General features: G+C 38.9%; 2 protein-coding genes across 6 annotated transcripts; both read right to left on the reverse strand.

The window, feature by feature from the left end:
- Nucleotides 1-976: 976 nt before the first annotated feature.
- On the reverse strand, nucleotides 977-10,495 carry LOC139139214 (patatin-like phospholipase domain-containing protein 4). 5 transcript variants are annotated; one of them, XM_070708046.1, is made up of 5 exons: nucleotides 10,251-10,495; nucleotides 5,000-5,289; nucleotides 3,909-4,274; nucleotides 3,447-3,512; nucleotides 977-3,156 (listed from the first exon to the last, which is right to left on the reverse strand). In XM_070708046.1, the coding sequence occupies exons 2-5, from the start codon at nucleotides 5,192-5,194 to the stop codon at nucleotides 2,818-2,820; spliced, it is 966 nt and encodes a 321-aa protein (XP_070564147.1). In that variant the 5' UTR covers nucleotides 5,195-5,289; nucleotides 10,251-10,495; the 3' UTR covers nucleotides 977-2,817. The 5 variants fall into 5 exon arrangements, with proteins under 5 accessions (XP_070564147.1, XP_070564148.1, XP_070564149.1 ...); XM_070708047.1 differs by lacking the exon at nucleotides 10,251-10,495 and adding an exon at nucleotides 9,370-9,576; XM_070708048.1 differs by lacking the exon at nucleotides 10,251-10,495 and adding an exon at nucleotides 9,374-9,550.
- A 4,249-nt stretch (nucleotides 10,496-14,744) lies between these two features.
- LOC139139215 (patatin-like phospholipase domain-containing protein 4) lies at nucleotides 14,745-23,266 on the reverse strand. Its single transcript, XM_070708051.1, has 5 exons — nucleotides 22,964-23,266; nucleotides 20,340-20,550; nucleotides 19,070-19,420; nucleotides 18,431-18,496; nucleotides 14,745-17,505 (listed from the first exon to the last, which is right to left on the reverse strand). The coding sequence occupies exons 2-5, from the start codon at nucleotides 20,529-20,531 to the stop codon at nucleotides 17,209-17,211; spliced, it is 906 nt and encodes a 301-aa protein (XP_070564152.1). The 5' UTR covers nucleotides 20,532-20,550; nucleotides 22,964-23,266; the 3' UTR covers nucleotides 14,745-17,208.
- Between the last annotated feature and the right edge of the window lie 740 nt (nucleotides 23,267-24,006).

The following is a 24,006-nucleotide window of genomic DNA, read 5'->3' on the forward strand; positions in this document are numbered from 1 at the left end:
TGGGTCTAAAGTGATTGTATCGCTCATGAATGTCATTACAGGTGCCATTCTCTATTCCACAGACAACTCCTAGTGCTGATTAATGCTGCATGGTGAACATTGTATCGAGTTAATTAAGTAAACTAGGCATCATGACATATTTGTCTTTAAATATTGCGCTGATAATGTTTTATCTATTCAATTAACTTCAGATGTTGATCTACGAAACCACAATTTATTCAGCTTAATCAGTGAAGTGCTTTGTGGAAAACAATGAGCACAACATTCTTTGAGTTCGCTCAACAGTATTTTCTCTAGTGCAGGGTACAGCTTGCATTTAAATCCACATTTTCTTGTCCTCTCTCCATATCCTTTCACCAGATCCTTTTATATTAACTATACCTTTTGTTTCAAGTATGTGGCACGACTCGAACGCTACTCTTCTTTAGAACAGCTGTATTTGTAATTAAATGACGCACGAACGTTTTCTTTGGTACTATTCGTTGAATTCGTAAGTGGCTGCAGTGGTAATAAGGCAGTATGCACCCCGAAAGTGAAATACTTAAACTTTTGCTCAACATTTCCTCAAGGAATCTTTCAACCATGCTCTTTCAAAATCGGGAAAAAATTGGGGGTCACCATGCAAATTTTGGTGCTAGAGGAACAAGTTACTTAAGATTTACCAATATTCGAAATTCAAAATGGCCGCCATCCCTGTGTTAACTCTATGGAGAAAAATAAAATTTTCGATTAAGATGGTGAAAAGTTTTCTTACACCAAGAGCTTTAAAACGAACCCCACAAGTAGTAGATCAGGAAAAAATGTAAAGTTTGGGAATCAAAGTATCTGTCCCCGAGGCGCATTCTAGCTTAAGATTTACAAATAAAAAACAACAACAAATAAACAAATAACCGGAACAATCCGATAGAGTCTATCAGTGATACAAACAAAAGTGTTGCGACATTGATGTAACAAAAGCAATACAATGAATGGTAGATCACGTATCACAAACTTTCTTTATTCCACAAAAACCCAGTCACCCATTAAACAATACTGACAAAAATAACGTAAACATTGGATATTTCTGTGCACCTGGTCAATCCATTAGAGAAATCTTGTCATGAGAGTTGCGGTGAGTACTGTAAAAGAGAAGTACTGATATTTCAGCAATAAGAATGAAGCCAAGACTGAAGAATGCTGGACCCGCTTTTTATAATTTTAAGAATAAACATGATCCTAGGGGTTCCCGTGTTGCTTAACAAAAGCGTAGGAGGCCCTCTATGAAAGTCTAATTTCTTTTATAACGGAGATAGGGCCCAGCATTCTCCAGATAAGCTAAAATGAACAACATCCGTGGATGTCATTGCCTACTATCTTTTCAATAAAATGTCTTTTCACACGATAAGTTTTTTTCCTCCTTACATCTATCTCCTACTTTAACATGGACGGGCTTGATAAGGCTTGATGCTGAGTCTCTTTACCGAGTTATAAAACTAGCATCACTACGAAATAAGATTCCGTTTAAAAAAATACTTGTTAATCAATTCATTCAAATCCTTATTATTCAATCGCGTTTCGTGCAGTACACTGGGTATGTTGATCAGATATTCTACACAAGCAAAAACTTTACAACAGATGAAAGTTCAATTTTACTGATCTACAAATCTAGTCTTTGTTGAATCTATGCGACTTACAGGAACTGTGCGTAGGTCGACTTAACACTAATGTCTGAGTGACGAAATGAAATGACGCCACACTCAACTGGGACTGTGGGTACCAGAAAAAAAGTGTTCAACCGCCCTACGGCCAAACAAATCACGGTGTGTGTTTCCATGTCCGGAAATGAAGGCCGTCATTTTCATTGAATGTCTCTTTGGGTAACGACAAGAAAAGCTGACGATAAAAAATAAGTGACCATTCGCTCGCCTGTCCACAATCATTGGAAAACGGTTACGAAGGGCACGTTTAGGGCTTATTTGGTCAGATCACTGGAAACGCATGCATCTTGCTTCCCTCGGGCGTGATTTATTTTCACGTTGATAAAACTTGCCTCTTTTGAAATTTCAGCACAGTGTTTACCCATCGTTTCAACTTCAGTCCTCTGTAATTCACAACTTTCGAACTTGACATAATGTCTAAATAGCATTTATGTATTTACAGGATTTAAAGCTGCCACCAAAGTCGTTTCTTCAAAACACTTGAAGACTCTAGACAAGAATTAAGAATCTCTTGATTCTCTAAAACGATCTCATATTTACATCAATTAATAAAAATAGAATGGTAAGAATTTGTTTAAACGTCACTACATTTGAAAACTTGGTATTTTTCACCCTCGACATTTTTTTTATATTCACAGCAGTTACCATGGCTCTTCTCGAACTGTGAGATCCAAATTCGGTAGTAAAATGTAGGTCTGTTGTTTTGTGTGTTCCCTTCTCGTTAAAGGTATACTGTCACCTGTTCCAATTTTGCCACAGTTACTGTGGAAAGAAAAATCTGACCAATCACCAATTTTAAGCGGTTTGGCCGCTTTTTAAAAACAGAGCCCTCACATGGGCATTTTGAATACCGAGGAACACCCCTTTGACCATATATGGGCATATTTAGATTACTGGTGACTGTAAGTAAATAGTTATGAATAGTTGTTTTATCAGTGCAAAATGACGTCGAAGATTTTTCGCACACAGTTGAATGTAAGAACCGAAGGCTCATGTCGTTGCAAATACGTCAACGTCCTAAGCTCTCAGTGTTATTTTATACAAGCGTTTCAATAAAACCTTTGGCGAAAATTGTCATTCGAAATATTAAACTTCATCGCACTAAACGTTTCCGCCCAGTCTACGATAGAACACACAATTCTTCCTCCTCGTCCCGAACAATTTTTCCACTTCGGAGAAACAGCAACGTATCCTCGTACCCGGTGCGAAAATATTCAATTTGCCTATGCCAGGGCTGAGGCACGAGCGCGTCATTAATAACCATAAAGTTCCAAGCAGTCCAGTCGACGGGGTTACTCGTGATAATGGACGACACGCGGACGGCATTGCTAATGTTTTTCAGCTTTGGCCCGATGTCTATCGTGTCGCCAAGAAAGGGAGAGACGGTGATGGTTTTGTTGAATCCCGGGAACATGACTCCACTCGGCAAGTTGTTTGTAAGACCGGCGTCCATCCAGTACTGGAAGGCAGAATAAAGTAAATTGCAATCAGGTACAAACTCCTTATGAACGACGTCAAGGAAGCATTTGTCGTGTCACTCACAAATGACGGCATCTGCAAACATTTCCGAGTCGTTTAAGCATTTACTTTTACTCTTATTTTATCGTGACCTGTCGCCATAAGGTGGCGTAATGTATTTTGAAACATGCACAAGTTAAAACTCTTATTTCAATGTTTTTCAGAAGAACAGAACACGATTTACTCCGAGAGAATTCAAACGCATTCATGGACTCTTTAAAGTTTACCTACCCATCCTCCGTGTTGAGGCGGTTTTATTCCTCCCCATATTGGAATGTAGCAACTGCCATTTAGAACCTGGGAGGAACGAAAATAAACTATCTCAGCTAAACTCATAGTTGCCAGTGTTTGGCAAAACATTTCGATTCGTACCAGCAAAATTGCCATGATGAAAGCTCATATTAGGGTCACGAAAATGACAGGATAAATTTTCAAGATTATCACATTTTGCGTGCAATCCATGATTATGCATCGATATAGTGTTCGTTGCTGATGTAGAAATCGAGCATTATAGTATAGGGGTGCGCCCTCTACAGAGCCATGAAAGAGAAGTTGCAATCGTAACAGATATAATAAATCGGCCTGCAAATAAATACCTTTGGTGTCATGCCCCTAATGACATGGAAAGCCGAGGAGTTGAGATGTCGTGCTTAGCATGAACATTAGCGAAAGACTAGAGACCGTAAGACATACCTCAATCAAAATATCTCTTGATTCGTAACTATTGGTGACGAGGCTGTAATCTTCCGAAGTTTCCATGAGGTGATTTCGGAACATATCAATGGCAGTACTGCCCATGGTTGGACTTAGCCGAATCCATTCGTGAGGGTCCAGCCAAGGTGACGACATCGGTAGATTGTAGCAAGGGGACTGCATACGAAATCGGTTTGACGCTATGTACAGTTTGCCGGTAGCTTCACTCTCCAGGCAACCGTTGTTTGGAAGGACTTTTTGCAGTATTTGTTTAAATTGGCTGGTGATGGTAGGGTCACTCTGGGGCGTGATACCGTTTGCCTGTCTTACTCTGTCCACTAGCAGCCTGCATTCTTCCATGTATTCCTGTCGAGATATTCAGACATGCTTACATACTGAGTAAATGCGGATGGAGCTTTTCAACTCTCGCCTTGGACTCACCCTATTAAATTCTGATCGTGAAATTTTGCAAGGACGCAACAAAGCAGAATTATTTCTTTACAGTCGCAAATTTCTGATCTCGAGCCAATGAGATTCTATTGCTAGATATTCATCAGTTCAAAAGATCAATAGTTACAACTCTAATTAAAATCCTTATTATTTTCTTTTTAAAAGTAAATTTTTCTCATCTTCTCCCAGATATGTGTTGAAATAAAAAGTGTGTTTCGAAAAACAAAAATGCAACGCATCCTCGACAGGCGTTGTATACAATGTGATTGTCGACATCTTAATTCTAGGTTGCACTAAAATTCAGCTGTCAACGATAACATCGGCAATTACATGGAGACAAGCTCTGTTGGAAAGTCGAACAGTTTTGACATACACTATCGGCATGATTATGGGAGATAACGAAGAACAAGTATTATAAAGTAGAACAAACACAACGGAAAATACATCTAAGGTTACATACAGTAAATGCCTTCTTCAATCAAACTTGTTTTACGTGGTTTGCAACCAAACCAAAGTTCATTTTCGCTCGAATCAATCATATAGCTATACAAAAACAGACAAAATATAACAACATATGTTGCATGTGTCTGGGGTTTTTTTGAGAGATTATCTGCGTTACACATAAGAAGAGACGCACTTACCGTTATCTTGTCCGGACACAGGGCTAGAATAGCAGCCGCAATGGAGCCAGTAGAAACGCCGCCATAGAAATCCACCCTATCCAGCAATTCCTTAGCATTGTTGTACAAGCAGTGGGCCACGCCGAGCTGATACACACCAAGAAATGTACTCCCGCCAAAACACAAATTTACCCTGTCCTCGGCTGACGAATTCATCTTCCCGCCCTTTTTTTACACTTTGAATCAACACGCCTTGCTGTTACTGACAACTGTCATCCGTGTTACTGGTGCATTCTCACTTAGCATTTGATCTGTTTGGAAAAGGTACAGAAGAAAATTAACCCTACAAAAATTTAACGACCTCATTTTCAGACAGACAGAAATCAATCGGCAGTCATGTCTCACTGCATGAGTTTCTCTTTCGGAGGATTTTTATTGCGACAGAGCTTCATACCTGCTGTAACTAACTAACTTAATGTTACGTTTTCGCCTTTTACAATCACTGACCTATTACATTGTCCTTCGTACCTATGATTCGGTAAAATGCACATGTATGTATGTATGTATGTATGTATGTATGTATGTATGTATGTATGTATGTATGTATGTATGTATGTATGTATGTATGTATGCATGCATGCATGCATGCATGCATGCATGCATGCATGCATGCATGCATGCATGAATGTATGTATGTATGTATGTATGTATGTATGTATGTATGTATGTATGTATGTATGTATGTATGTATGTATGTATGTATGTATGTATGTATGTATGTATGTATGTATGTATGTATGTATGTATGTATGTATGTATGTATGTATGTCTATTCGTTCATAAACACATCAATTAATCGAAAAGTGGATTGGCTATTTGGTAAGTTGATAGGTAAAATGGTAGGTAGTCGGGTTCGTTGATGGTTGAGTAAATAGGTACACAGATATCGATGACACTGAAGAGATATACTTGGTTCTTAACTTTGATTATTTTAAAAATGCTGTTAGATTAAGAGAAAAATCAACTTCACTCTTGGTTTCTCTGGAAAGAAGAGAACTAGACATGAAATTCTGAATCGTTGATTGCCGGACAGAACTATAAAAGGTCAAGTCACCTCTTCATTTGACCTTTGACATCCTAATCTGCCCCTCCTCGAAACCACTTCATACATTCACAGGTACATAGAACTCAGAAGCGAACACAAACGATTAAATTGTCTATAAATTCTCAGCTTTCTTTTAAAATATTATCATGGTTGTCACGTAAACCGTCGCTCCTTAACGGAGGCTTTGTCACCAGCCAGTCAGAAAATATTGAAAAGTTCAGTTTAGCGCCACACTCGCTGAGTCCAATGACTACTTGTATCACAAAATGATATCACAGCATAGACAGTAGAATCGTCTTTGATTAACCCTCAATTTTATCTTTTCCTATTGAAACGCTAAATCTGAGTGTATCTGCATCTAGAATATTTAGATGGCATCGATTTCCTATTTCAATACCATGGCCAAACAACACGTTTTCTCTTTACCTGTACCAAAATATGCTGTGTGTCATCCCTGTGCAATCTCTCCAATCTAATTACAAGGTATAATGTCACTCCTTTCCAGAATCCCGGTGAATATATCAAAGTGTAACAAAGATTAATGGTTCAGCGTGATAGCTTGTAAGTTTAGCTTAGTTTAATAGCTTGGATTGCGATGTTTTTCAAACAGTGTCATCATGTACATACTTGACTTGCAAACTTTGCGTCTGTTGGCCTCTGACCCCTCTCCCTTCCACTACCAGATATAAAAGCGGCGGCACAATGCAGACAATGGTTAAGTCTGCACAATAGCGGATCAAATAATGGCTAGAGGTGACAGTAAAACTGTTGGAAATCGATAATTCAATCACAGGGCGAGAGAAATAAAATAAATGTCACCGTTATTGTCGAGACGTGACAAAGCTTAGAGACTGGAAATATTCAACGCAACCAACGACAACGGGACAATAATGGCGGCAGTGTGTTTGTGACTGTTGCCGGCGGTGAAGCGGTGGGCAAGGTTTTCACTCTGGGCTAAGCAAACAAATATGCACGACCAGGGAGACGCCGATGAACTGTGAAAGGAACACCTAAACCCACAAAAAACTGATACCTTATGAATGGCCCTCTTTTTATCACGGCGTTCTTGGTTGCTTTAACACAGGGTATTTGTTCAGAGGGTAAGTTGCAGATTCGAGTAAAAAAAGATACAATTCTAGCAGACAGAGAGAGAAATGAGATTAGCAACAAAAACAGAAAAGAGCATAAAAGCAGGGATAGACAAACGAGGAGACAAAGACAGACAAGCACAGACATGAATACAAAGACAGGTAGATAGAGTGTGCAGGAATGCACACTGATCTCATCGATAGATGTTGAAACATGTCTTCAGAGAGACAGATAGACAAATAGACAGAAAGATCGACTGACAAATTGTTAGAAAGACTGACAAAGAGTGAGAAAGAGAGACGGGACGGGCATGTAGTATTGGGCGAGCAAGTGGTTAGATGGCAAGTCAGACAGACGGCTTCACAGAAGTGAAAATTCTGCACTATACAGATGTTTAATGTCTGAATATGTAAATACACTTAAAAATATTGGGTAGATAGATAGATAGATAGATAGATAGATAGATAGATAGATAGATAGATAGATAGGTAGTTAGTTAGTTAGTTAGTTAGTTAGTTAGTTAGTTAGGTAGGTAGGTAGGTGAATAGATGGTTGGATGAATGAATGGATGGATAGATAGATAGATAGATTAATGGATGGATCAACGGATAGATAAGACAGATAGATCGATAGCTAGCTAGCTAGCTAGCTAGCTAGCTAGCTAGCTAGCTAGATAGATAGATAGATAGATAGATAGATAGATAGATAGATAGATAGATAGATAGATAGATAGATAGATGGATGGATGGATGGATGGATGGATGGATGGATGGATGGACGGACGGACGGACGGACGGACGGACGGACGGACGGACGGATGGACGGATGGATGGATGGATGGATGGATGGATCAACGGATAGATAAGACAGGAGATCGATAGCTAGCTAGCTAGCTAGATAGATAGCTAGCTAGCTAGCTAGCTGGCTAGATAGATAGAGAGAGAGAGAGAGAGAGAGAGAGAGAGAGAGAGAGAGAGATAGATAGATAGATAGATAGATAGATAGATAGATAGATAGATAGATAGATGGATGGATGGATGGATGGATGGATGGATGGATGGATGGATGGATGAATGGATGGATGAATGGATGGATGGATGGATGGATGGATAGATAGACAATGGATAGATAATGGATAGATAATGGGAATATAGAGATAAGACAGACATAGACAGAAAGATATACAGACAGGCATCCATCCATCCATCCATTCGTCCGCCCATAAAGGTGTGTCATGCTGGCATTGTTACTGTATTATAAGGCTGCAAACAAACGAGATATAAAAGATAGTGCATTCACCCGATTCAACACTTTAAAGTTGGAACAACAGCACACGTCAAAACGGGCTATTGAATTCAGTACTTTTGAAACGATTTCCAGTCTTTATCTTTGAAATACAGAGCGTTGTAAAAATACAGGAGACATATCTGATAGTAGAAGTTGACATGCGACTTATATTTACAACAATCATACACATTTGCGACTGGATTTTTTTCTGGAATATTCAATTCGAAAAGATGGAATAAAGAATATTACTCTTTTCAAACGCAACATTGGCAGCGTAATGACTTTTTAAAGACTCGTTGAAATTACCGTTTAATACAGCGTTAAGAGTTGTAAGCCCTTTTGTTTACTTTGCACATAACTGTGCACCCTGACTTAACAATACCTTCTGTGCTCCGGTGTAGAAACCCTATGACGGTGTACTGTACCAGGTATCCTGAACGCCATTTGAAAGCTGCCAACGTGGATACGTGTCGTTCTTCGAACGCGAAGAAGAATACGCTATATAGAGACGCCGAGAAAGTGACGCTTCGCGTTTAAGAATCACAAGGGTCCAATATTTCTATACTGTGGAAGTTTGCAATGTGATCGCGCTTTTTAACACGGCTTTTGCGGACAAAATGTAGTTGGCCGCGCCGGTTGCCAACGTGGTAGTATCGATGACTTGCAAAGCAGTCGTATTGGTTTCAACAATTCGTAAGTGCGTTATGCTATTAGACCCTTTGTACGCTAGAATTAAGTCAGTGCGCGAGAGTTTAAGGTGTCAGTGTCTTAATTTTTGGTGAACAAGAACAACTAGAGAAGACACTAAATTGACAGATGGTTGGAAAACTTTTGGTTTGAGGGTAATCCTCATGACCGTCGATTCTTAGAGCCTCGTCACCTGTCAAATCGAAACAGGATTAAAGCTTACCTACAAGTAAAACTTAATCCGACACCATAGGCCTACTGTAGCTTCTGTCGTTGTTATTCGTAGGCCTAGATTCACTTTTCTCAGAGTCTTCGAACTTGCTTTCGGTCCCTACCAATCAAGCTATCACTTGTGTGGGACAATGCTTAGCCCAGTCCCGGCGAGCTATGCGCCGTAGACTGCCAGTACCCTTTCAAGCCGGCTTCCTATATCGAATCGGAACTGGCCGTTACCATGGTGTAGTGTGACAACGGCCTGGGGTCACGCTGGTTGCCAATCAATTAGCCTTCACCTAAAGTGCTCGAAATCTCAAACCTTCACTTTCAGTGAAGCATAGAGGAACAACACACTCGGCGGTAAGCCTTTGTCAATATCCATATGATACCGATACATTTGAACAATATTGTTAGATTTTCTTCGGCCGTAAAAACTTTACAGCTCTGCCACTAGAGCATACAGCGATCGCTGTTAAACGTCTATGCGACTGCTAACTACATAGCTGAAGCGAAAGGGTTGGGGAAACCGTGTCCTGAGGCGCCGTTATTATTGCAATAAAAAACACAAAATGTGAAAAAACAGATATCAGCACGATTCCCATTAATACTTGTTTCGGAGTTAAAGTTGTAATTCGCGCAAGCGCCGTCCGGGTACGATTTTCACGAATACGACGTGGAGTGGGTTTGCAAACATTTTTTCCATCTTTAAAAAGGACGTTCTGGTATTGCTCACGTCGATGCATGTAATTTGAAGTAAGTTTTGGTAATGTCCGCACTAGTCTCTTGTCTGTGCACTTCTGTCTGTGGCAGTGTTGATATGAAACTTAATTACAATTCACAGTAAAACAGGGGAAAGTATTTTAGGAAGAATTAACAAGCCATACTCACTCGGACGAATTTCCCCGTCGGTCTCCACTCGAGTGATTTTTTGACTGCCAAGCAGAAGATCCGACACGAGTTTCTCTTCACTTAAGATCTCCTGAACAAGAAACAGTTGGCTCTTAATCGAGATATAACTGGACTGTCACCGTTACCCCTTGAGAACACGCCTTCTTCCTTTTGTACAGTTGAAAATCCCGTCTTTGTCTGTCTGTTCATAGGGGGCACGCTGATCGCTCTCCCCGCCTGTTATTGTCCGTCTCCGGTGACGATTGTCCCCCTACCATTCAGCGCAAATAAAAAAAGACAATTTCAGTTGACCGAAGTGGAGAGAACAGGGCACCGTTCGGTTTGTCTGCTTGACATTCTTGCTCTCGCGGTGCCACAGTCAACAAACCTTGTTGTCAGTAGCAACGTCTGCCAGCTCTGTTTCTGGGACAGACGAAATAGCTTGGCATGGCCGTAATCCCTGCCAAAGTCGTGAACGATTAAGGACACCCCATTTCGCTTTACAGACAATTGCTTTGAGTAATTACATAAAATATAAAATTTCAATAGCTGGCTAAGAGAACTTTTTACTTTTTATGCCGATGCTCAGTTGTGCCACGCTTAGAAAATTTAAGTTTTTACAAACAATTTAATGGTTTTTGTCACGCCACAATGCATCGAACAAAACCGCCGTGACATGAGAGTCTTTTTACGCTCCGACCTTTAGTTTGTTACGATGTTGTGCAAATACCATGAAGAAAAAAACCTTACCACACGCCGTTCTGTTTGCATATCAACACACCAAGCCTCAATGCAATGCTCTTTTTTTGCCCATTGTTGCCATCGACAGCAATGAGCTACATGGGTATCGCTGACCCACAGTGGTTCTGCATGATGGCTAGTGCTTCCGTAGAACCATTGCTTAGAAGTGATAATAATCCTTACCTCTATCTTCAACACGCTGCACAGCTTTCTCTCATTCCACCTCCTTACAGTACAAAGAAAGCCGACAAAATGAGTTGGCAATACAAACGCTCTCCATCCTGAGTAATCCTTGTCTACTGTCATGCTCCCCTTTACATTTTGATACAATTTCACTAAAAATTCCTGCGAAATTGAATCCGGGTCACGCTGAAAGCCTAACAAGCCTATATCAACATCCATTGTCATGGTATAGGCACATGAAACGTGATCAGCGGTGGACTAACGTATAATATCGGACTTGTCAAGGAATACTCATACATACGCAAAGAAAGTAGCGAGATATAAGCAATCTCTGTTTATACCACTTTATTTGATTGAAAGGCAAAGAAACGGTTTCTTCAAATCGCACCATCACCTCTCATACATTTATTTAATTATCACTTATTCATTTATTCATGATTTCTGATTTATCACCTGATCACTCTGAAACATCTCTTGGTGAGACTTAACGCTAGAGCGGTACTGTCGTAGGGTTATGTTTGCATTCACATATACGACGAAAGGCGCCCTCAGACAATACTGTTTTTATACGACTACGAGCGAGCGTGGGCCAGTGTGCTGCAGGTACGCCCTAATTGTCAATTCGTTACACAGATGACCAGACTAGATCAGCTATTCTGAAACTCTGAGGGACAGTTCTTTGTCGCAATAAAAGCACAGGGAGCTGAGTAATCCGGTTGTTGTTCATGTGCTATTTGCTAGGAATTAGGAGAGTTAAATGTTCAACACTGAACTCAATACCTACCCGGTATTTAAAGCCATCGTAAGCACAATTATTATGGTGTTCTTTTTTAACAATATGGACATCACTGAAATAACGGCAACAAGACAAATTTTATTTATTTGCAAAAAAGAACATCGACAAGAACAACTATATTTCAAAGTTACATGTAAGTACTACAACAGCACGTAGTCAACACCTGTATGATCTGTACCGGCCTAAGAGTCAAATGAACCTAGCATTGTGTTAAGGGGTGTAGCTATCTTTGGTGTCAAGAGTAGTTCAGAATAGAATCATCCAGTATTTCAGGGGAAAATGTACCAACACCCTGCAGCAGAGCGAAGGGAAACAAATGTGTCAGCTAGCTTGAATAGGGACCAAACCAGCAATAGACTCTCCACAGTCGCTGTGCCTTGTTTTGTGCGCGCCGCGATGGGCCTGCATTCGAAGGCTGTGCAGCTGTGAGCACGCGCTGCCAGACACAGCGACTGTCGGTTCTTGCAAGTACATGAATATTCATAAGGGTAGTGATGTCAAAAGAAAACATATCTAACTGGGCGGAGGGAATATATACTAGTAGCTGATAGACTTATATACGCGGTATATTTTTATTTTCATTTTTAATCTATTTGGCTATGGTACTTGTCATTTTTGTTTTGATTGACGGATGTGTGGAGTTCTATAAAGTACCCGGATCAGGCAGAAATCCGACCGGTCGCTTGCAAGAACGTCCAGACCCTGGGATTCGCGTCGCGTCTCTGAAGGGCGCGCGCGTGTTCCAACAGGGAAGAACGCGAATCGCAGGGTCTCTGCCAGACTAGGACCAAACCAGCAATGGAATGGAAATCCAACCAACCCAGCAAATGTTATAGAGTGCTGACCAACGTGGCGCGTTACCGCACATTCCGATCTACAACACTTCAACACTCCATTACACGCCAACACGACAGTGCATGGGTGGTTACAATACAAAGCTTGTAGTATCGAAGATGTGCAAACTCCATTGGAACGGACTGAAATGACTGAATGGGCGAGTAAATGGATTTGTAGAACTTCTTACTCGCCTGTGAATTGCTCTGCACCAAGTGAGACACGTTTGGAGGGGTCATCTTTCATACAGATGAGCCTTCTTTAAGTGCTCTTCTTGAAAATACCAATCTAGGATGACTGACCTACACTGTTCAAGAGAAAGCAGCCGCATGTGACAATGCGTGACCGACATGTTTACGTGGAGTACAAGCCTATACTCGAACAGACTAATGTGAGCACTAGATATATGGTTTCACAAGGCGTCAGGTTGAATAGTATATACAGATTTATTCATAATAAATACAGGTAAAATGAATCCGGTATAAACAGGTGACCAGAAGTCATTTCTATGAAAATGACTTTGATATTGCAACCATTGAGAAAAAGCCCTGCTGTGATCGCTCTTTTGAGTGGGAATGAGAATTTCTAAGGTAATATGTGTTTTCGGTAACTTGACCTGCTCTATCGCAAAACTACCGATCCTGAATATCTACACAATGTAAGTTAAGTCCTGCAAAGTTGACAAAATCCTGCAAAATTATGCAGTCTTTCTTCGTACAGTTGTAGCACAAAAAATTCAATGGCAAAGCTCCTACCTGTCCTTTCGATCGACCTATCAAGAAACAGTGCATAGAGTGGTCCATGTGTGGCTTGAACTTAGTTCTCTAATAGTGATAGGACAAAGATTACTGAACATAAGTGCATCATTTATTAATTTCTATTCCATGTGGTTAATAGATTGTTTGAGAAATTTTGTGCCGATATTACGAAGCGAAATTGACGAATTTAACCGACCTCGATGAGGGTCTTATATAACCGACAGGGGAGTAAAACTGAGATTATTGGTGCAGCTCGTGTTTTGTCAGTATTGTTTGTGGATTTGTTTTTCACCTATGCTTCTAGTTTGAATACTGTGAGACTGGCACCCATCATGGTCTGCTGGTGTTCGAGCGATGTGTATCAGCAAGCACACTCAACATTTTTGGGGGCTGGCGTCCGCATACCAAGTGATGGAAGTTAACATTATGGTGTTGTACGAACACGATCATTTGGATGAATGCAAGCATTGCAAAAGAACCGAGCACACAGATGCATCCAAGTGAAACCATACGAAGGGTTCACATTTAATCATATCTATGGTTACAGATTGGGAGACTGGTTATGCTGCAAATACGGATATGTTTCCTGTTCTAATAGTAAGTTAAAATGACGATTTAAGCCTTACAAACCTATTTCTCTGTACAGGGGACCACTCATACTGTTTAAAGATAGAATGCACATCTGGGCAGATAATCTGACTCTCAACCTTTCACAATACGTTTTTGGACTACCACTTGTGTGGGCTCATTTTTAAGGTCTGGGAGTAAATACAATTTTCACCAGCTTATTTTTGTGAAAATCGATAATTGTATTTCCCGCAAAAGAGTTAACACAGAGATGGCTGCCATTTTGAATATCAAGCAAAGGAAAATATTGGGTAATTTGTTTCTAGTACTAATTTTTGCATGGTGACCCCCGATTCCTATTCTAGATTTCGAAAGGGAATGGTTGAAAATTTCCTTGCGAAAAGTTTGGACAAAAGTTCAAATGTTTCAATTTCGAGGCGCAAGCTACCAGGGTGTACCACAGTCTGGTGGTGGAAGGGTTTTAAATATGTACACTCCCCATTTCGTGTAGACAACTCACAATTGGGCTAAACCATGCATGGTGGTGGAAGGGTTCTGAACACTTCTGTGCGATCAATAAACATTTGAAGACAAAAATATCTTACAGGATAAAAATTTTCTATATATACGCAATTGTACCTTTTATTAAAATCATCAGATTGTTATAAAATTTACCGAATTTGAGTTTGAGTGACATTGACAAACTCTGGCAACGTATCAATTCTAAGGCTGCGTTCACAAATAACGATTGGGGGGGGGGCTGAGGAATTTCGATTGAAATCTTATTTTTTTTCAGATCCCCCCCCTAAGTACCCCAAAAAAATTTAAAATGCCCCCCCTCTATATGGTCAAAATTTTTCAAGTCCCCCCCCCCAACTATCACAGGCCCGCATATTTGTAAAGGATGTGAGCGCAGAAAAAATAAACATATTGCGCCGTTCCGCTCACAGGTGTTCAACACTACCTGTATTAGCACTTTCTATAGTCATATTCCCAAGGCAAGTTCTTTAAATGCATCAGTGATTTTTTTAGATTTATTGGTCTAAAAGCCAACTTGAGTTAATCCAACTCTGGCCAGGTCAATTGCTCCTGCTGAGGAGCACACAAAATGACAATGATGAGAGAGTAGGCAAATAGTGAATTCTGGCTAATTGCCATATTGCACAGTGACCTACCAAAATTTTTCCAAAACTACAAGACATCTATGAATTAGATGCTACTCTAAATTGACAATACTGGAAGGTTAAAATGTTCCACCAAATAAATGTTTTAATCTCTGAAATTTTGGGTGTAATAATTTCAAATTTGGTTAAAAAATAAATAATTCCATTTGGTCAAATATTTTTACTTTTAGTCTTTACTGTTCAAAGTTTTACATCTGTATCATTTTATAACAAGAATATGAAAATTTAGAAAACCAAGCATGGTGACCCTATCTTTTTTCTGTAATATTTGATTATTCTTTTATGCTAGAATTCAAACATTACTATGTGTTCTTGCATGTGTTGCTCTCTGGCCTGATCTTGTGTACAATTATGTTTCACTGTCATGAGCATCATTTGACCCAAATTCTTCTTCAACTACCATGTACATCAGAGTCAGAGCTATCTCTGTCACTGATCAGGTATGCAGTGACAGTGAAACTGCAGGAGCAGAGCTTTAATGATAGTGACACTATCCGTAGGCAGTAGCTGTATTAACTTTGATAATTTTGGCCATATATTTTTGTTCAGTTTTACAAATTTGTTCTAGTTCTACTCCCTACAGCCTGTTGAAATGTCTAGTATTCAGCTTGCTATCACAGCCTATTTATGTGTACCATGCATTTGTATCACTGACAACTGAATGTCAGTCTGGACTCCAATTAAATTATCACTAAATACATATTTATATTTATATATACAGGCTTTGTCGACAAACTAAATATTGTATGTTTGAGCATGCTGTAGGGAGATAGCAAGAAACTGTAGTTGTTATATTGCATAGAAATATTACAGAAACCATTAACAGTTGCAACTTCTGCCCTGTTACGAGGCTCGAGTTTGTTTTTTTACGACAAATCACACATTTAGATTTTTTAGAGATAAAAGTCATAAAATGTGACAAAATGGTTCTAAATTTTGTTAATTATTTCTAACATTAAAACATTTTGATGACATTAAAAATGGTATTCATTTTTCATTGAATTATCTACAAAAGCTTGGAATTGGCAAATGTAAAACACAAAAGGGAACAAAAAAATTTCAAGTCCCCCCTATAGGTAGAGCAAAATTTTCAAGTCCCCCCCTCTACTACCCCAAAAATTTTCGAATCCCCCCTGAATTCCTCCAGCCCCCCTAACCGTTTTTTGTGAACGCAGCCTAAAGTAAAAAAAAAAACAAAAGAAATATTCTTCCTCTTTAAAATATGTCATTCTTGTCAATTAAATACACGATTACAAACTGTAAAAAAGTAAGAATTTGAAAAAAAAACTTTAAAATTTGAAAGCTGTATTTACAAATATAATATGCAATAAATACACACCTTGCCACAGCAAGGTCTGTACACAAAACGAAACGATACGAAAGATAACATAGATGAGTGGTATATATATGTATATATGTGTGTGTGTGTATGTATGTATGTATGTATGTATGTATGTATGTATGTATGTATGTATGTATGTATTATTCCTGGCTAATTGTACACTCAACACTCATTTTGGACGGTTTTTAAGGGAATTTGTGTTGTTGACATTTACCCTTGTATATTTGTTCTAAATTCCACTAAGACTTGTAAACTGTGACTACCACCATTATTCTTGGGTTGTAGGATCATAAAACCTTAAATGTGACCAATCTTCGCAGCATGAAAGTTTATTATTTGGTTGTAATTTCCAGCAGTTGTAATTTTCAGCAGATATAAGGGAACCCTGAAATGTCATTCGCTTTCAAGTTGCTATGCATCAATTTTGACTTCCATTATTTTAATCGTTTGTGGCTCAAATTGCACTGAGTTAAAAGATAGCTATATAAAGGTTTTCCGTTCATTTTGTTGTAATTTCTGTGTCGATACTGTTCGAGTAGTTACAATTCATTCATTACTTAAGCCTTCGTAAGAACTTTTCACCATCGTGGAAACCGTCCTCAAAGTAGTCATGTAGCGTATCTCCAGATGGAGGATAGAGGGCGTCCTTTGCCCGGGTGAGATTCCAAATACTCCAGTCGAGTGGTTGACCGCTGAAGAACGATGTGTGGCGCTCCATACCGTTTACGTTCCTTGTGGGACACACGGCTAAGTTCTCTCCCATGAATGGTGAAACTCTGACAGCTCTGTGGTCGTTACCAAAGCCTTCTACTCTTGGCATGTTGTCGATGAAACCTGCGTCCATCCAGCACTGTTAAAACACACAAATTTTAATCAGAAAGTTCGTAAGGAAAGTTAGAGAATAACCCAAGAGTGAGTGCAATAAAGATCTGTTTACTATCTAGAACTTCATGATAGATTTTATTTCAGCCATCTATCTTTATCTTGATTTTTATCTCTCTGCCTGTTTTGAATGCACCGTTTCGTCAAAAGTTTAACGAGGGTATGGCGCTGTAAGGGAGACTACGGCTATTTTTCAACATGACGTTATTATGTCTTTGTTCTATAAAAACACGATTGGAACTAATTTGGGATAATTGGATAGTGAAGTAATGTCGATTTAATCTACAAATGTTATCTTATCTTCTTTTCTTTTTATATTACACACTTGTTTTCATGAGTAATTTGTAATATTGCAACATCCAGATATATGACACCTAACACTTTTGAGAAATTTGAAAAATATTAAAATCCAATTATCCCAAATTAGTTCCAATCGTGTTAAAACGTATTGGCGCTTTTTACTCGTCTCATTATTTAATGTAAATCATTACCCTTGCCTACACAACGCATTGTTTATTGTATGCAAATGTTATTGTTGACAACTTAAAATTGATTCCTAATCCGGACTAAGATTCAGCTGTGGACAACAACATTGAGCAATGCACAGGTACAGACTGTGTCGACAAATCTGCCATTTATCATTTTGACACGAAATTTTGGAGTATCACAAGACAGGACAAAAACACTTGAAAATACATCATTCACATATTTTTAGAACTCTATCGCGTCAATAAATAGTCCCTTAGACACGAGACAGTTATGGTCTAATTGTGCAAGTAAAATGAACTTTAAAGAACTTCATGGCGATTTTCATTTTGATTTTGACGATAAAAGATAAAAGTTAACGTTCACGAATTCGTACCAAGAAAACTTGTATCAAAGAACATACTTACATTTCCATTGAACTCGATAAACTTTTCTCCACCCCACAAAGGAATATACGTGGCACCGATAATTGCCTTAAAAGAGAAAAGCAGTTTAATTACATTGCTAATCTTCTATAGTCTACTGAAGTTTTTGCATGTTATTCGAAACCATTTTGGGGATCATCAGAATGTATAGTTTTATGCATTTCAGCCTGAGAAACTTCCTAATAGCAACATTCATCTTTATCCGTATAAAACATCTTAACTTTCATGTATACTTATACATAGTTGTTCACATTACTTAACGATTGAATTTTACGGTTTTTAAACAACATTCGCACATAATTATTAAAATTAAAATGCAATGAATTTTAAGGTTTCTCAAACAATAATTACATCCGAAAATTTATAATTATAAATCTGAGGATTTCTTGTCAGGATTAATGCTAGTTGAAGTTTTTTTCGAAGCTAATTTTAATACTCATGATGCAAAATCAGCTGAACTTCTGCACCTCTATATGAAAAGAAATGACAATTTATAGCACGATATACTTAAATGCAAAGAAGTGGCGATAAAAATCACTGAAAATCCGACTTCAAGACTCAATATAGCGAGTGAGATTTGATGGTCAGCATGGATTGTGGTATAAACTTAAGTTCACTCACATCTATCAAATGGTCTTTGTCACTGAACTCTTTTATGACATGGATTTTGTCGGTGGGAAATTCAACCAACTTCTTGAAGATGTCCAACGCTGTGGTTCCCTTAGACAGGCCATACCTCATCCAAGACTGACCATCACCCCAGTACACCGGTATCGTGTAGTCGTGTTTCTTCTTCCTGAAGGGCATCGCCGAGATGACCAGCTTGCCGGACGCTTTTTGATGGGCGTCCTCAGGAATAATGGACTGCAGGATTGACCGTAGTCGATCATTCAGCCCTGGTCGGAGTTCGGGTGAGATGCCGCCTTTCGTTCGAAGTTTGTCGCTCAGATCTTTTACCTTGGCTATGTATTCCTGTCATTGGTTGGTCGAGTGAAATAAAACATCGTTATTGTTAGATTACATCTACTAGTATTTGTGTGCATTCATACAACAAGCGACAATACACCACCACCACTACCATCATCATCGTCGTCGTCGCATCATCATCATCATCATCATGTATCTAATATATATTGACATATATTGACATAAATATGTGTATATTTACACACACACTCACACGCACTCACCAACCCACACACACATATCATCTTACGTGTATTTGATATTTATTAACATACATACATACATACATACATACATACATACATACATACATACATACATACATACATACATACATACATACACACACATACATACATACATACATACATACATACATACATACATACATACATACATACACACATACATACATACATACATACATACATACATACATACATACATACATACATACATACATACATACATACATACATACATAAATACATACATACGTACATACATACATACATACATACATACATACATACATACACACACGTGCACATATCATCATCAGCATCAGGTAACAACATCTGACAAATATTTATTGACAGGGTATGCAAAGATGACCGAACCTTAATCATCATTTTTACCTCAATGACATGACATCAGCTCTATCACCATCTTATTAGTCCCTCAACATAACCATGGCAGGAAAACGTCACAAAGAGTGCGATGGTAGCATACACTGAGAGATGCTTTGTACTCCTTCAACCTTTGGCAAACGTTGGTCTAAAATACTTTATCAAGGGCTGATATTTTCTCTCATAGTTAGCATATCACAAACAGCGCTAGACATAGATTAAATACATATAATACGATTGATATAAACCATGTCAAAATTTTACAATGAATGTACAAAATAAGTTCAGGCTCCTACCCCAATTTTATCTGGACACACCACAAGCAACGCCGCAGCAATTACTCCGCTAGAGACTCCACCATAACACTCCACGAGGTCCAACAAAGCCTTGCCATGTGCGTGCAGACATTTAGCGACACCCAACTGGTATGTGCCGAGAAATATTCCGCCGCCGAAGGCAAGATTCACCTTTTTGTGCTCTTCCGACATTGAACTTCGTTATCAATTGCTGTACCGAAAAAAGTAAAAACAGCACTCAAATTACTTCCAAATCGCCAAAGCCGGTGTAACAGCAGGGGGTGCAGTTTTGGCGACTTTTGTCACGGGTTATGTGTATAAAATTCAAAAAATAAAGTTTTCTTGCTAATGATTAGCCATAAGTAGGCAGCTACCAGTACAGAATCCTAAATAGTTAAATTGCAATGAGATCAAAGCCCAACTGTTATAGTATTATATATACCTTAGACATTAAAAGATGGGCATAAATCAAGTTAGTTCGTCGGAATGGGATAATCAGAATTCAATTAAGCACATCAAAATACTTTGGCGTTCAAAGATTTCACACATTTTCTTGTAATTGGCAGAGCATGTTTACAAGTTTTTACAAGTCAATATTTTTAGACGTCAGTCATGTGAATATTTCATTACCAATGCAGTAAGCTAGGCCACAATTTTTTCATCTTCTCTACAATTTTTTCCCGTCATTGAAAGGTCCCCCTGAGATCTATTGTGGTTCATGAGTGATCATTAAATGATATTCGACCCGACTCACATTGTACAGCTTAATGCAGGTTGATTTTTTGTACATAATAAACAGTAGTTGTCATGATGTAATAACTCTGATCTTACACAATTTCTAAAATTACTATCACTAGATGTGATATAACGGACATTCAACAAATTTTTAAAGTAATCAAACCCTCCAGCAGGGAAAATTCAATTTCGGTATGCAAACTTCCCCTGGCACTTCCACGCAACTTCTTAATAACACCCCATGGGAGGGGGGTCATTACAAAGATTTCTCATCTTTTGTTTCTGATTTCCTTGAAAGTTTGACAACTTTTCTTCACTGGGATCTTGGAAGAGACTTTTCGCTCTTTTGTAATTCTCAAAATCTTCAGGTAAAAATCTCAAAATCTTCTGACACACCTCGTCGAGCTGTGTCAGACATACACCGGTTACCAACTGACTAGCAATGATCGTCACAGCATGTTCATGTTGAAGGACATGGCATGAGACAACGTGTTTTTGCGAATCCATGTGTTTCTTAACACTGACATGAAAGCTGACGCCATACTTACCATTTGGTATAATTTGAGCGGACGTAAATTCAATTGTTTAAATGTTCTCATATCATTTCAAATGCAGTAAGACAAATGTAATCGCATGAGAAACAGTATGGACGCCTTAGATTTTTTACTGTAGATATTTGGGCCTGAAGTCCATCGCTGGACCCCCAAATAATAAGCCATCGCTGGCACCCCCAAATATGTTATTATAAATTCTTTCATTGCAGTGCGTGACAGTGGGTTTCATTAAGATCGAAAATACGAGTTCAAATCACTGAAAAAATGTTCAAGATAGAGTACAAATGCTAAATTTTGCAATGCTGCCATACATTTTATTATCAGACAACCTTGATGAAGCAGCCATAAAATGGCTGCCGTTGTTACTATGGTACCCGACGTGTGTTGAGATCTCAAGTGCGCCGAAGACTCTGACAAATAATAAGACTCCGAGACCTGACTGCATTCAATGCAATATCGAGGACATGTTGTAAATAACTCTGGGTAACGCTGTTGCTATGCGTCGAACGCGACTGAAATCTTTCTATACCGCAGTGTGTCAACACGTCCGTTAGCCATTCACCGTTCCAATAGATATCCGGACATTCACTAAAAGACTGACGTTTTACATGCTTAGAAATTAATCAGTCGAAATTTATCCAAACTCTAACTTGGGCTCTGTTAATTTTGTCGTTTTACTGAGTAAGGTACTGTCGCATGAAAATCTGAGAAAAAAACATGTATCTGATCTGCTTTGTCGCCGGTAGCTGTCTGTACGCACCGTAAGTCGTCATCGTTGTTACAGATATTCAGTAAGGTAGAGCCCACACCATGGGGTCCATTAAACTAACATAACAGCGTTTCAGTAGACTATATTCGTTACAAATGGACACATTCTCGTTGCTAACCAACCTTAATCACAGTTAATCCACAAGAAAATGGGTGCCAAATCCTCGCATTTTGCTGGCTAATACCAGTACAACAATCTCCATGGTTACCGGATATGTCTATCGATCATATTTTAATGATATGTACCTCCCACCGTTTAAGGGTAATGGCGACCATCTTTTTTTGACTTAAGAGTGTTCATGAACGACATCATTTGGCTAAATATTCCTTGACAAAGAGGTGTATACTCTCATTAATAGCCAAGTCAGCAGGCTAAGTAAAACCTTTCAAATGCGACTGGCAATTGAGGTCAGCGTTGTTGTTTCATTTGTCGCTACACGGTATTGTCATGGAAGAATGCTCGTTTTTCATTCAACAGTCGATGATTGTTACCCATTACAAGGCGAGCTTTTATAAACAAGCCGATCATTTTTATTTTTGTAGGAAAAAGCATTAATGTCATCTTACCTTTCCGACCTGTTTCGCCAATATCGTCACAAATTAAAGCGACTTCCTAAAGTCTTCCTATTGTGGCGGGGAGTGACTCGACGCCCGTTCTGGTGTCCAAAGTCCGGGGTCGTTGCGGTGTGTTTTGATTCAAAGACGAGACTGTGAGCACAGCAGACTAGCGTCGCGTGGTGGAGAGTGGTCTCCAAGCATGGATATAATGAGTTAGCCCAGGGTCAGAAAGGTCGAAGAGAGTCAATGAATAGGCTGAAACACCCGGCTCCGTGCTTCCACATGAAAAGCACTGGTTGTGACTACGTGAATAAAACACGCGCCAGCCAATCACGAAGGGCGAAACTGCCTGCCTCGATACCCTGCTAAAACATCGGCTATCGATTTCAACAGAATGCAGGCTCGTTTTCTCGGCTTTACAAATTCGAGGCATTAAATTTTAAACCGAGGAGTTAATTGGAGCTTATGTCAAAGGTTTCAAGTTGAGCGATGGAAAGACAAAAAACTTTGTTGACAATAAGACAGGCACCACTACAATGCATTACATGGGAAATTCAATAATCTGAACACGGTGGGAATAAAGGACCTAATCAAATAACATCACAATGACCGTGACATTACATGTGAAAAAGTTTACCACTAAGTATTTAGCATCAATTCAAAGTTTTACCGTGGGCGTATATTAAAAGTTTTTCTTTAAACTTATTCAGATTTTTTTTGAAAGAAAATTATCTCCGGTTCAAAACGGCGTGATATAACTAAAAATATTGAAGTCTTTTATTTCAGACTTAAAGATGAAATTTTGAAATAGTGAGAACGTATGCGAACTCTCGCGTGCTTTCGCACCTAACTTGAATCTCACAGGTGGTTTATAACTTTCAAACGTATTGAATAATTTTAACTGTGTATCTCAATCATCGAAAAGTATCGAACAGTTAAAATTTATTATTACTAACTGCCAATTAATGGCTTCTCGACCATTCACTTGCAATTATAAGATCTTGGCGGGAAAAATGTCTCAATCACATATCTTACAAACTGGAATCTGCCAA

This window comes from Ptychodera flava, chromosome 8 (genome assembly GCF_041260155.1).
Source record: "Ptychodera flava strain L36383 chromosome 8, AS_Pfla_20210202, whole genome shotgun sequence".
NCBI lineage: Eukaryota > Metazoa > Hemichordata > Enteropneusta > Ptychoderidae > Ptychodera > Ptychodera flava.

What these genes read in the sequence shown, in the direction of transcription:
- LOC139139214 (XM_070708046.1), bottom strand. Translation starts at nt 5,194, where the DNA reads ATGAATTCGTCAGCCGAGGACAGGGTAAATTTGTGTTTTGGCGGGAGT. An exon ending in TGTGTCCGGACAAGATAACG is followed by an intron (nt 4,275 to 4,999) that starts GTAAGTGCGTCT and finishes ATATCTCGACAG; the next exon opens with GAATACATGGAAGAATGCAG. An exon ending in CGCCTCAACACGGAGGATGG is followed by an intron (nt 3,157 to 3,446) that starts GTAGGTAAACTT and finishes TCTGCCTTCCAG; the next exon opens with TACTGGATGGACGCCGGTCT.
- LOC139139215 (XM_070708051.1), bottom strand. Translation starts at nt 20,531, where the DNA reads ATGTCGGAAGAGCACAAAAAGGTGAATCTTGCCTTCGGCGGCGGAATA. An exon ending in TGTGTCCAGATAAAATTGGG is followed by an intron (nt 19,421 to 20,339) that starts GTAGGAGCCTGA and finishes AACCAATGACAG; the next exon opens with GAATACATAGCCAAGGTAAA. An exon ending in ACAAAGACCATTTGATAGAT is followed by an intron (nt 18,497 to 19,069) that starts GTGAGTGAACTT and finishes TTCTCTTTTAAG; the next exon opens with GCAATTATCGGTGCCACGTA.